A 14525-nucleotide genomic window follows, 5' to 3' on the forward strand; every position below is an offset into this window, starting at 1 on the left:
AATCAGGTAAAGCATACCTGGGTGGACAGGCTGTTAGCATACATCATCTGAGAGGGAGAAAGGCCTGATCTTACTTTGCCTCTCACTGACAATAGAGAAAAAACATGATGCATATGTCCTTTGTAACAAACTGTGCGTTCCAGCTGTTCTGGTGATGTCAGAGAAAAGGCCCGATGGATTATCCTTTCTTCCAGTCCTTGAAATTTCCCAGGGAGGCCAGAAAACAGGGAAGGAACCACACCCAGGGCTTAGCTGTTGTACAGAAACATGGAGAAGCTGTTTTCCAGTTCATTTGTCCTAAGAACCTAGGTCACATCATGGGGTCTCATGTGATTTTGTTCAAATGCATCAGGATATTAGCTTGACACCCTCAATTGAAAGAAATAAGGAAAGATGGACCCTTCAAACACTGCCGTATATTGAAGGCAAAGTTAAAACTCCACTTGTAGAGGATTTCACTGAGATCAGCTCCTAGGGTTAGAGGAGGCTAGTTGATCCCAGCCGCAGTTCCTCAAAGCAGCCTGTGGGAGCAGGTGGGGAATGACCCCTCGCATTCGCTGATGCACATCTCTAACACCTTCTATTTGAAAAGTCCAAGTGACATCATCGCATGTGCTCATTATATTCTCCTCCCCCCACGTGCCTCTGAGAACATAGCATTTATTCTCCCAACAGAAGAATACTGAACATCCTCTTTATACATGATATTTGGATTAGGAGTGGAAAGGACAGTAAAATACACCCCAGAAACTCCCAAGGTGTCTCTTTGATCTGATGATGTCTTCTTTTCTGCCCCTCCACCACGGAGACAGCCCTGAACTCCCATTCTGCCTCTTTGAAACTCAGGCTCGGCAACTGTATAGTGACCGAGCAATGCCACTCACCTCACCCCACCTCACAATGGCTCTGGGAAGGTGCTCTGTCAACTCTAAAGCACTGGACAAACATAAAGTAGACACGACTTGGGTTTAGTTTTCCCTGGTTGCAATAATTGCCTGCTAGACCATTTAGTCTAAATTAAAACAGAAAAGGGAAGGGCTTAAGAAAAAAGAAAACACTATCAAATTCAAGAGAACGTAAAAGTTTTTAAAAATAAATGACTTGTTTTAAAGTACTTTTCTTCTCATGGCTGAATTTAAGTGCACCTGGAAAAAATGATAATTAACCTTTGGTAAATATTTTTCCTCTAATTGTTTTCTCATGTGTCATTTTTCAAAGTCTAATTACAAAACCAAATCACTGCTCACTTGCCATCTGTCAACCAGTTATCTAGAACATTAAACTGAGAGAACATTGTTCAGGTGAGCATGAAGTTAAAGCTGTATATAATTATTTGAATAAAGTCCTCCCAGCCTAGATGGCCAGTCTCAGTGCTTTAAAACGTGAGAGTATCATGGTACTGATAGGGCATTTACCGAGGGTGACCTTGCCATAAGGTAAGTAAGGCGAGACCAAATGAAAATGTCTTTCTTTTCAAAACCTCTAGAAAGCATACGTCTCAGCAAGTGGGTGTGATTAATCTGCTAAGAGTTCTAGTTAAAGACGACACACCCTGATCTCAACCCTAGTTTCCAGAGCTTGCTTCTAAAATTGTATTCCCCATGAAAAGGATCCTGAGCTCCCTGGAGAAATATGACTTTTTCCAGGCCTGGGGCAGGAAAAGAATGAGGAGAGGCTGTTTCACCTTGCACCAGAAAAGTAAGGAAGGGCTTAAAAACAGAAAGGGAAATGTTAAAAAATGACACAGGAGCAGCTTGAAAGAGTCCCGTTGGCCAAATTTGAGATAATTTGAGCATCAAAAGATCTAATGGGCCCTGGCCGGTTGGTTCAGTGGTAGAGCGTTGGCCTGGCGGGCGGGAGTCCCGGGTTCAATTCTGGGCCAGGGCACACAAGAGAGGCGCCCATCTGCTTCTCCACCCCTCCCCCTCTCCTTCCTCTCTGTCTCTCTCTTCCCCTCCCACAGCGAGGCTCCATTGGAGCAAAGTTGGCCCCGGACGCTGGGGATGGCTCCTTGGCCTCTGCCCCAGGCGCTAGAGTGGCTCTGGTCGCAACAGAGCGACGCCCCGGATGGGCAGAGCATCGCCCCCTGGTGGGCCTGCCGGATGGATCCCGGTCGGGCGCATGTGGGAGTCTGTCTGACTGCCTCCCCGTTTCCAGCTTCAGAAAAAAGGAAAAAAAAAAAAAAAAGGTCTAATGAAACAATGTCAGCAAAGTGTTATAACATTGTATTTTTTAAAACCACTTAACAAATGGAGAAGGAATACTCTAATTAGAAACTCATGATTTTGCAATTTACAAAGTAATAATTCAAGCAAAATTCATGACTGAATATTAAGACCATTGGGTGAAATGCTATTAGGGGACAGGATATTTATTTGTTTTTTTATTTTTTATTCATTTTAGAAAGGAGAGAGAGAGAGAGAAGGGGGGAGGAGCAGGAAGCATCAACTCCCATATGTGCCTTGACCAGGCAAGCCCAGGGTTTCGAACTGGCGACCTCAGCCTTTCTAGGTCAATGCTTTATCCACTGCGCCACCACAGGTCAGGCCGGGAACAGGATATTTATATGCACTCAAAGTGTCACCATTGGATTGTTTTTCAGTTACAAATGGAATGGGTATTTTTCTTTCTTTTTTTTTAAAATATTTTTTTATTTATTCATTTGAGAGAGGAGAGAGAGAAGAGGGGGGAGGAGCAGGAAGCACCAACTTCCATATGTGCCTTGACCAGGCAGGCCCAGGGATTCAAACTGGCGACCTCTGTGTTTCCAGGTTGATGCTTGCTCCACCACAGGTCAGGCTGGAATGGGTATCTTTCAATTAAGAGATCTGCAAATGCCATCTTTACCAAGAAATCTGGTGACTACTACTCCAACTAATATCTTTAGTAATGAAACAAACTGACATCATGTACTTTCTGGTGTGATATATTGGGAAATACACATCATCTATGTGCTATTATTTCCAGAAATGGTTTACTGAACCTAATAAACAATCTGAAAAATCCATGAGACATTATATAAGCAACTGGCTTGGATTCTTCACAAAAGTCCACACCAGGAAGCTAAGATATATGAAAAGTAATGTGTGATCATCGTTACTGATCAAATTTTTCAAAATTTATAAAGGACACTTTTGGAACAAGGACAGTTTGAATATGGATTTTATGTTAGATGATATTGAATCAATACTGAATTTCCTGGGTTTGATAGTATTATAATGAGATAGGAGGATGTCTTTGTTTTTAGGAGGACATATGCTGAGATATTTTGGGGTGAAGTATCTGCCATTTTTCAGCAGTTCATAGGAGAAACAGAGAGACAAGAGATAAAGCAAAATGCCCATGTTAACAATCGGTCAGTCTTGAGGGGAATACGGGTGTTTATTGTACTAGTTTGAAATTTTCCAAAACAAATGTTGGAGGGGGAAAGAATGCTAAGAGGCTGGGAGAGTATATATATATAAGACAGGGATGCATGTAGGTAGGCCTAGTAATATATATATATTTAAAATTTTTCATTCTGGAATGTACAGTTCTCTTTATAGTTGACACACAATATTATTCGTTTTAGGTGTAAACAGTGAGTTGACATTTATATGCCCTATGAAGTGATCTCCAGAAGTCTAGTGACCATCTACCACCATACAAAGTTATTGTGACATTGTTGACTGTATCCCCTATGCTGTACATCATATCCCCATGATATATATATTTATAAGTTTGTATTTCTTAATCCCCTTCACCTTTTGCCCATCCCTCCATTACCCAACCCTCTGGCAACTATCAGTTTGTACTCTGTATGACTCTGTTTTGTTTGTTCATTTGTTTAGTTTTTTTATATTCCACATACAAATGAAATGATATAGTATTTGTTTTTCTCTGATTTATTTCACTTAGCATAATACCCTCTAAGTCCACTCATGTTGTTGCAAATGGCATAGTAATATATATATATATATATATATATATATATATATATATATATATTATTTTTTTGTATTTTTCTGAAGCTGGAAACGGGGAGAGACAGTCAGACAGACTCCCGCATGCGCCCGACCGGGATCCACCCGGCACGCCCACCAGGGGCGATGCTCTGCCCACCAGGGGGCGATGCTCTGCCCCTCCGGGGCTTCGCTCTGCCGCGAGCAGAGCCACTCTAGCGCCTGGGGCAGAGGCCAAGGAGCCATCCCCAGCGTCCGGGCCATCTTTGCGCCAATGGAGCCTTGGCTGCGGGAGGGGAAGAGAGAGACAGAGAGGAAGGAGGGGGGTGGAGAAGCAAATGGGCTCTTCTTCTATGTGCCCTGGCTGGGAATCGAACCCGGGTCCCCCGCACGCCAGGCTGACGCTCTACCACTGAGCCAACCAGCCAGGGCCTCTCTTTCTTCCTCTTTCTCTCTCTGTCTCTCTAAAATCAATCAATTAAATAAATAATAAAAAAGAATATGTGAAGTGATTACCAGGAGCTGGGAAGTGGGGAAGGTGGGAAGATACTGATCAAAGAGTATAAACATCCAATTATAAGATTAACAAGTTCTGGGGATATAATGTACAGAATGGTGACTATAGCTAATAACTATTATATACATACTGGAAAGTTGCTAAGAGACTAGATTTTAAATACTCTTACCATGAAAAGAAATGGGAATTATGTGGTGGTATGGAGGTATAGCTAATGCTATAGTGGTAATCATTTAGTGGTATCAAATCAACAAAAGCAACCTACACTTGTGTTAGTTATATCTCAATAAATATAACCCAGTGAAGGAAATAATGTGTAAAGTCATAGTCTGTTAGATATTGGACAGTACTCTATAGAAAAAGCAAGACAGTGGGATGAGATGTGATGGTGGTAGGGTTATGGTTCTTTGGAGTGGAGGGAAACCTTTTTTTTAAACGTGACATTTGAGTAAATATTTAAAGAAGACAAGGAATGAGACGTGTAAGGAGGCCCCCTGGTATATAGACACCTCATAAGGCAAATTACCCAAATCTACCATATAATAGGAATCACTTAAATAAAGGGCCACTAGTAGTTTGCTTTTGGCAAAACAAAAATCTATTTAAAACATTTTCCCTGCCCTGTAATTTTGACATTACTAACAAGTGCCTCTCCCAAAAATAAGAGAACTAAGTTTTCTCTAGACCAGGGGTCTCAAACTCAACTCAGCATGTGGGCCGCAGAGCAAGATCACAGCTGTTCGGCGGGCAGCACTAGGTCTACAAAAGGCAACTGTTATGCAACACTTTTCTCACTGCAGTTGAAAACAAAAAAAAAAATCAGTACAACAAGCACAATCGCACATGCAGTTTACTCAGTGTCACAAAACGACCAGAAACTGTAGTTCGCATCACAACTGCTGTTAACTAAGCTAATATCTAGCTAGGATGCTAGAGAAATGAAAAATACAAGTAGGCCCCTAGGCTTACTTAATTTTATCCAAAATATTTTGAACTTCGTGGATTAGTCTGCGGGCCGCACAAAATTGTTCGGCGGGCCGCATGCGGGCCGCAAGTTTGAGACCCCTGCTCTAGACTGTATGTGTCTTAAGGGCAGCCTTCAACTCCATCACTGAGTTCTTCGTTGTGAGTTCAGCACCTGGAGGGCTCTCCGTAAGCATTAATTCTTTCTCTTCCTCTTTCTCTTTCTCCAGTTTCCCTTCAGAGCCTTCAAGTAATGATGGTATTTGATATTGTCTGACAGCTATCTCTTAGCTGTCTTTGAGTAAATGAAGTAAAATATTATATACCATTTGTCCCACTTTATAGTTAATTTGTAAATAGCCACTTACCTTAAGGACAGAATCAGTGACACCCCAGGAGAAGTCGCAGGGGAACTGACCCTGCACATCTGGTGTGGACTCTTTTAAGGTAAAACCATTTTCTTTTATGATCTGTTTATAGTAATGTGCTGAAGACTTGGGCTTTCTTTCTTTTTGGTTACTATTAAAATCCACATAAAATAATCCTCGGCGAGTGGTGTAACCATCCTGCCATTCAAAGCCATCCAGGAGGGACCAGGCAGTATAACCAAACACTTGTATTCCATCAAACCTTATTGCTGCACAGAGAAAAAAAGAAGGCAGAGGTATTTGGAGGCCTGAACACACTGGTTCATGTTTTCAACTTCACTGACAACCTGCCAGGGAGACAGCATATTGTGAAACCAACCTTTTGCCTAATTTGTAGGCCCTAAATTACATCAAATAGAAAATTCATGATTATCCTTGGAAAGTGGCAGTTATTTTCATTCAGAATGGTCCTCCCCCACCAAGTGAATGATACAGTTAAAAGATCAAACTGGAAATATTCTTGAGACTTAGTGGGCAAATCTGTGTCAGAGGACATGGTAATTCCCAGAACTCTTCGGAAATGTCTGCTTATGACCCGCAGTTTCTAATTTCAAGCTTGGGTTGATTTTCGTTTGTGAACAAATTATCTTCTGTGAAACTACCTTTCAGGGGCTGAAAGCTCTGCTTTGAGAATTAAATACGTGAATTAACTATAGGGCGAAAGTCATACAGTGACGTAAGAGACAAGAGCTCAGCGGGCAAGGAGAGTGCAAGGGCAAGTTTCTTGACTTTAGTTTCCTCATTTTTAAACAGAAAAGATTAGAAAAGATGATCTCTTGGGGCCTTTCCAATTTTAAAACTCTGATTCAATAAATTTTAGGAATTGGGTAAAAATAAAATATGAAAACAGTAGTAATAAAAGCAACAAAGACCCCAAATCAATCAGGAGCATTAAAAAAAATTCTCTCTCGCCTGACCAGGCAGTGGCTCAGTGGATAGAGCGTCGGACTGGGATGCAGAGGACCCGGGTTTGAGACCTCAAGGTCGCCAGCTTGAGTGTGGGCTCATCTGGTTTGAGGAAAAGCCCACCAGCCTGAACCCAAGGTCGCTGGCTCCAGCAAGGGGTTACTCGGTCTGCTGAAGGCCCGCGGTCAAGGCACATATGAGAAAGCAATCAATGAACAACTAAGGTGTTGCAACGTGCAATGAAAAACTAATGATTGATGCTTCTCATCTCTCTCCGTTCCTGTCTGTCTGTCCCTGTCTATCCCTCTCTCTGACTCTCTCTCTGTCTCTGTAAAAAATAAATAAATAAATAAAAATAAAAAAAAAATTACTCTCATAGAAATGCTTCACTTCTGCATTTTTGAGGTTTATCACGGACACTCTTTTCTTAAAAGGTAAAAGATGCTGCCCAAGAGATTTCTAGAGATAAATACATTATACCAGGCCCTGGTTCTAGTCTTGCTGGTGTTGTCGGGTGCTGAGGAGAGGTGGAATGATAACGCCTGGGCAATGACACTCCTTCTGCCCAGGTGCACGGCATTTGATCTAGGCGCTCTGCTCTGGAGGCCCTTGTGCGCATGTGCCTGGGGCCGGGCCTGGTTCTCTTCCACGCTGCTTCTTCCTGCAGACTGGACAGCAGGGTCTTGCTCTTCTCGAAGACCCTTCCTGAACACTCTGTCATACAGAATCTGGGAATTTTCTCCAGGCTTGTGGCTTTTAAAAGAAGCTACAGAGTTTTAAGAGTATCCACCAAGAATTTCTTTATATTTGCGTGAACTGGAACCCAATTCTGTAGGACAGAATCATTGTAACTTCAGCTTGTCTCCTCCATTAGTTCAGTCAGCCACCTGTAGATGTCACTACTTGAGTAATGGAAAAGGAATGAAGGGATAAGTAAGGGTCAGAGTGTCCAGGATCAAGAGAAATCACTCAGCTTTGCCATTACTCAGCTTTGACATACACGGTGCATTCTTTGGCATCAGACTCTTTCATCACTTAGATGTGTCACAGAGTGAAAGGAGCACCCTTTCCAGAAAGCTGTCCGCATCTTAGATTGAAGCACTACTCTTAAAAAAAAACAAAACCCCTTTCTTAGGAAGATGCCCTTTTTGAAAGAATGAAACAGCATCTTGTTGCCAATTAAGGATGTAGCTTACAGTCTCAAATGATTTCATTTTCAAGCTTTCACTAGGAAAGGATGTGAGAGTAACGCTAAAAAATTCTGTCAACGTAGGAAAATAAAAAAGCCCAGCAACAACAACAATCATATATTCAAAGATGACTTTAAATATCCTATAGCATAAATATTCAAAAATTTTTAAAAAAATGAGCTAATGTGCAACAAACCTTGAAGAACCTGGTTCAGGAAATTCTTCATCATGTAGATGGCTGTGGTATCTTCTGTTTCCACATGACTGTCCGTGAACCAGCCATTCTCTGTAATCAAGATTCGGGGGTTGCCATATTCCAGCTTAATCCAGTTCAGCACTTCTCTTAAGTTGAGTGACACATTTTGTCCCATTTTAGCCATGGTGTTCTGGGGCTTGAAATTGTTGGGCCCAAAGGAGAAGGCAAAGAAGTCTGCTGTACCCCTCACCTCATCCTTCTCTGCTTCAGAGAAAGGGGGCAGAATGGAGAGCAGCTGATTTTTCATCAGCTCAGGATAGTCACCATCCCCGTGGATAGGGTGGGCAAACCAGCCGAGCACGGAAACCACGGACTGTTGGCACCTGAGTATGTCCATCATGTTTTCTGGTCTGTTTGGTTCAACCCAATGGGATCCCAATGTGATCGATAATGAACCCTTCTGATGTGGGCGGAAATTTATGTCGTAGTTATGCCAAACTTTGGAATGAGCCTATAAAAAAGAAAATATTATTAACCTTTTCTGAAGTTACAAAGATTTTGACTTGGCTGGTGGAAGGTCTTTTCATGGACAAATGAATGAAGCATAGGGTGGCACAAGGGAAAGCTGTCAGGAAACCCTGATGACCTCAAAGTCGGCTCTCTGTCCACTTCCCCTTCCTTCCAACCTACAGTCTCTCCTATCAGATGGCCAAGAGGCAGGCAGGCAGACAGCTCAAGTCCAAACTCCATCTTACTTCTCTTCTCCCTGATCCCCTTCCCGGACCCTCTTGGGGCTGGGTGCAGGCAAGATACTATGTGGATTATAGGATTTCTTCCTTTAGATAAAAAGACAGATCAGTAATCTTTCATTGTTCCACAGAATATCCTTTTGACCTTAGCTTAGAAGTCCAGGATAATGTAGTCTCTCAGTTCTGTAAATGAATAATAATAGAGCCCACCTCCTAGGCTTGTTGTTAGGATTGAATGAATTAATGTATGTAAAGGGCCTCAGAACAGTGCCAGGCACAGAGAAACCACTATAGCCTTAGCTATTGTCATTTGTAAAGTTGTTAGATGTAGAACTAAGGTATGTATTAAATACATAGCACAGAATAGAACACCTGTAGAGCTATTGCCTAAAGATGGATGTTAACATTATTAGTCCTCCTGGAGTTTGCATTCTGGTTGAGCTCTTATAACAGAGCCTCATGACCAGTTTCCAGTCTATCTAACAGGTGGAAGTGCTTACTCTGTGCCTGTCTTGCCTGCACTGCGAGGCTGAAGTAAATGAAACAGGAACTTGCCCTCAGGAACCAGTAATCTTACTGGGAAAATAAAATTGAAATATAGAAAAGTGAAACATCTAAAAAGGCATTAAAGTAAGGCATTACATAAAAGACTAAAGCAAAAAGACATGGTTCTGTAAAGAGCCATCAGCTCTATCCGAAAGAAGAGCAAACACAAAGGAGTCCAGTTAAGGACTCTAGGCCAGTTAAGTGTCCACGCCCGCTCCTCTGTGCTGCCAGTCATAAAACCATCCTTCTCTGTGTTCCTCTCTCCTTCCCTAAGCATTTGACTTGCTTGCCTCTTCCCAGGTCTCCCAATTTCTCCTCTTATTTGGCTGTTTCTAAGACAAGTGTGCACACCCTTACCTTTAAGCCCCAGTCTACTTTCAGTTTGGTACCTAAGAGTTTCTTTTGCTCATTAGAGATGTTTTATATTGGGTTGAGTTATCTGGCAGCGTCTTTGTGTAGGTCAAGAACAGTCAAATACGTGTGATGTTTCAAACCTAATAGACCCTGTGGACACCAAATGTGTTCCGTAAGTCCTGTTAGGCTAGGGAAACCTACACATTATGGAAGAGGTGAGGATTTCAAAACTGGTGCCTCCTTGCTTTATGCAAGAAGAGTTCATTGAAATCATTCCCTGACAGATTTCCTGAAGTAGATGCGTGGAGGTATTACCTCTGTCTGCCTCATTTTACATCGTTTTCATTGGAAGGTCCTGGAACCATTTAGCACCCAAATGTTCCCAAGCATCTTTAAGAATGCTCCCCTGTCAGAGAAGTATTTGTACTGTTGCCTGCAACCTGAGGTTCCAGCTTCTGGAAGGTGTCACAGGGGAACCAGAGACAGACTCCTCCGTAAGTGGTCTCAGCTGCAATTTCTGGGCTTTTCTGGGTTTGGAATCACAGAGTGAAGTCTTGAGAACTGCATTTTCTTTTTCTGATTTGAAACAAAAGCAGCCCTGCATTACTAGAATTCTTTGCTTTATTCTAATCAGTCACTTGATCCCGTGGTCGCCTCAGAGATCAGAGTGTCTCTTCAAGGCTGTTGCACACCTCCCATGTGTAAACTGTGAAGCTCTGAACACATGTAAGATCCTGAGCCAGAAACTAGCTGCCTTGCAAATGTGATGCTATCAGACACTGAAGGGAGAGGGGAATGGAATCTGTGCAAATGTAGTAAACCAGTCTTCATAGCAACGAACCAGTCCTAAGAGGAAAAAAAAGGGAGGGGAGGAGTTTCTTTCTTTCTTTCTTTTTCTTTCTTTCTTTCTTTCTTTCTTTCTTTCTTTCTTTCTTTCTTTCTTTCTTTCTCTTTCTCTCTCTCTCTTTCTTTCTCCCTTCCTTCCTTCCTTCCTTCCTTCCTTCCTTCCTTCCTTCCTTCCTTCCTTCCTTCCTTCCTTCCTTCCTTCCTTTGTCTCTTTCTTTCTTTCTCTCTCTCTCTCTCTGTTTCTTTCTTTCTTTTTTTGTGACAGAGACAGAGAGAGTCAGAGAGAGGGACAGATAGAAACAGGCAGACAGGAACAGAGAGAGATGAGAAATATCCATTCTTTGTTGCAGTTCCTTAGTTGTTCATTGACTGATTTCTCATATGTGCCTTGACCGGGGGGGCTACAGCAGACCAAGTGACCCCTTGCTTGAGTCAGCAACCTTGGGCTCAAGCTGGTGAATCTTGCTCAAACTAGATGAGCCCATGCTCAAGCTGACGACCTCGGGGTCTCAAACCAGGGTCCTCAGCATCCCAGTCCAATGCTCTATCCACTGCGCCACCGTCTGGTCAGGTGGGAGGAGTTTCTTTAAAATAGATTTCTATTGCATATTTTAATGATTATATGAAAGATGACCTAAGCTGTAATAAAAATCTTGGTTGCGTCAACATTTTAATGGAAAATAGGACAGCTTAGAAGACTACAGATAGGTACCTTTGCAATACCTTTCCAAGCAAGTTTTCTGGATATATATGTATACACACACATATACACGTGATATCATGCCCCAAGGTGACCTTCATGTACCACAGTGTCTCTTTTACCTTTGCTGCTATTTGCATAGGCTATCAAGGTATCTAGGGTTATCTTTGCTCTGGGCTGAAGACAGCCTTTTACATTCCCATGTAGAGAATGTGGGGGAGATTCTTTGTACAGCGCTTATAGTTATAACTTAATCCTGTTTACCAAGTAACAAGGTAAAAATTATTGCTCAGAGATAGTGAGTTTGACACAAATCTTGAGGAAACAGCGATAGCTCCATGTGTCCCCTGGTCTGATGCTCATAAAGGAGGTCTGTTGGGAAAACTAAAACGGGGTTGGCAGGGTGTGCGACCTGGGCCTTGCAACCTTGCACAACAGTCATTCTGTGGTTTTCCAAGGTTACCCTCTATCTGCACAAGGCCATCTACCTTTGGAATGATTGATTTAGGGGAGCTTCAACCTTTGTTCTTTAAATCCATTAGCTTAAAGGGGAAGTCAGCAGCTTTTTCTTTTTGAGTCAGCTATCCAGGTCTCATGCCATTGAGAGGTAGCTGCTAGTCTAACGTAGTAGTGCTCTTTGATGCCCCTGGAAATCCAGACCCAGGTCTAAGCTCTCTGGGTGACAGGAAGCAGATAACATAGCTGGCACACTGTAGAAGCAAAGATGAAGAAGAGGCTAGCAGTCGGAAGGACATGCAGGACCCTGGTGGAAGGGAGTGCTGTGGGAGCCGCAGGCTGAAGGGCAGATGAGCAGGCGGCACAGTGCACGTGCCTGTATTTAAGGACGTCCCGTCGTTTGTCAGAAGTTAAATTTCCAAACCTGTGCATGATTTTAATCACATTTTAGCTAAAATATCTTCATGTGAACCATAAACTTATTTATTGTTAAAGCTATTTAACAAAGTTTTAAGTAAAAGTGTTTAAAGAAAATATGAACTCCACAATCACAGCAAACTACTTTCCTATTTCTGTGTTCCTGTCCAGCTTTTCCAAATGTTTCCCAGCTAAAACACTTCGAACATTTCACAAGTTGTCTTTAGTCTTCATAACTATCTTAACAGTATAATAATTCACCAATTTTATGAAATATGATTTACTTAGTCATCTCTCTCATTTGATAGAAATGAGCTTTTCCTTCATCCTTCCCTTCCTTTCCCTCCCTCCCTCCTTCCTTCCCTCCCTCCCTCCCCTCTCCTCCCCCCCCTTCCTCCCTCCCTTCCTCTTTTTTCCTGTCATAAAGAATGTTGTAATAACTAACTTTGGGTATAGAGCTTTTAATTTGTTTGAATTATTTCCTTTCATTAATCCCAGAATGACTACCTAACAATTTTAAGTTGTTTTATATATTTCCAAATTATTTTTCAGACAATTTGTCCTTTGATTGAGTGTTCTTTGACCACCTGCTTTGAAATATTGATTGTTTTTTTTTAGGGAATAATGGCCATTATGAATAGTGTAAAGGTGCATCTCACCTCTGCGGCACTCGACAGGACATGGCCTGGGTCTTGAAAGCAGGACAGACACCCAGACTCTGGAACTGGCACTGCTGCTAATTAGCTTGATGATTGGGATAACTCATTTCCCTTTCAGCAGCCTCAGTTCCCTCTTCTCTCCATTTACTGACCTAAAAATAAACACTCTAGGGAATTGTGAAGATGGAGTGAGGTAAATATATGTGAAGATTCTGTTCAAACTACAGAAGCCCTTTGGAAGAGCAAGCTAAAAATAATTGAACTTGCAGTGGAAAACAGCAATGGGAAATCAATATAGGCATGAAGAGTGTTGATAGAAATGAGCTCTTCCTCCCTCCCTTCCTTCCTTCTTTCCTTCCTTCTTTCTTTCTTTCCCTTTTCCTGTCGTAAATAATATTGTAATAGCTCTCCCTTACACCTCTTCAGGTTTCATGGCTAACATGTTTGTCTTTATTTATTTATTGCAGCTGTTTGAGTTTTATTCATTGTTCACTTGGGCTAGTATTCATTTCAGTTTGATTCATTTTTTCTTCTACTGAGCACTTCTTTATATTTGTGTTGTTTTCTACTAATTACAATTGTTGTTCTTCCAGATTTCTTAGCCTTCATTCATTTATTCTGCAGTCTACACGTATTTATTAGGTGCTTAAGGTATGTGAACTTCATAGTAGTTCACTGCTAAAAAATTATGTGACTATTATTTCCTTAAAATATATGGTGTCACTATTATTTCTTTAATTTTTTTTTATAATCTTAGAGATGTTTTACCCTCATTATTCTTAGGAGAGAATATTTAAATATTAACAAAATTACCACCTTTCATAAGGAAAATATTTACACATTCTATTTTTTAAATTTTATTTATTTATTTATTTTAATGGGGTGACATTGATAAATCAGGGTACATATGTTCAGAGAAAACATCTCTAGGTTATTTTGACATTTGATTATGCTGCATTCCCATCGCCCAAAGTCCAATTGTCTTCTGTTACCTTCTAACTGGTTTCCTTTGTGCCCCTCCCCTCCCCCAACCCCCTCCCTCTCCTCCCCCTCATTCTATTTTTGATGGTTCAAATTCATGTTTTCTATAGTTGAAATAACTCAGAAATAATCACATTAAAATTCATTTCAATGAATTTCCCTCCTATTGTCTTTTTAATCATTATATTTTCAACTTATTTTTTTTTAACTGTTTTTAAATCTTTTTTTTTCTTTTTTCTTTTGTATTTTTTTGAAGTTGGAAACGGGGAGGCAGTCAGACAGACTCCCGCATGCACCCGACCAGGATCCACCCGGCATGCCCACCAAGGGGTGATGCTCTGCCCATCTGGGGCATTGCTCTGTTGCGACCAGAGTCATTCTAGCGCCTGAGGCAGAGGCCACAGAGCCATCCTCAGCGCCAGGGCCAACTTTGCTCCAATGGAGCCTCGGCTGCAGGCGGGGAAGAGAGAGACAGAGAGGAAGGAGAGGGGGAGGGGTGGAGAAGCAGATGGGCGCTTCTCCTGTGTGCCCTGGCTGGGAATCGAACCCAGGACTCCTGCACGCCAGGCCAACGCTCTACCACTGAGCAACTGGCCATGGCCTTAAATCTTTTTTTGATGTTTATTATACTGATTTAAGACAGAGAGGAAGAAGAGAGAAAGAGAGAGAGAGGGAG

At 41.8% G+C, this 14525-nt stretch overlaps 1 protein-coding gene across 1 annotated transcript in view; it reads right to left on the reverse strand.

Annotated features, from left to right (window-relative positions):
* The window catches only part of KLB (klotho beta), a 38944-nt gene that overhangs the window by 8863 nt on the left and 15556 nt on the right, over positions 1–14525 (reverse strand). Inside the window, exons 2-3 of the mRNA XM_066233470.1 lie at positions 8142–8652; positions 5790–6058 (exon numbers count right to left, since the gene is read on the reverse strand). Coding sequence (XP_066089567.1) covers positions 5790–6058; positions 8142–8652 — 780 coding nt within the window. The remainder of the gene's footprint in view (positions 1–5789; positions 6059–8141; positions 8653–14525) is intronic.

This window comes from Saccopteryx bilineata, chromosome 5, assembly GCF_036850765.1.
Source record: "Saccopteryx bilineata isolate mSacBil1 chromosome 5, mSacBil1_pri_phased_curated, whole genome shotgun sequence".
Lineage (NCBI taxonomy): Eukaryota > Metazoa > Chordata > Mammalia > Chiroptera > Emballonuridae > Saccopteryx > Saccopteryx bilineata.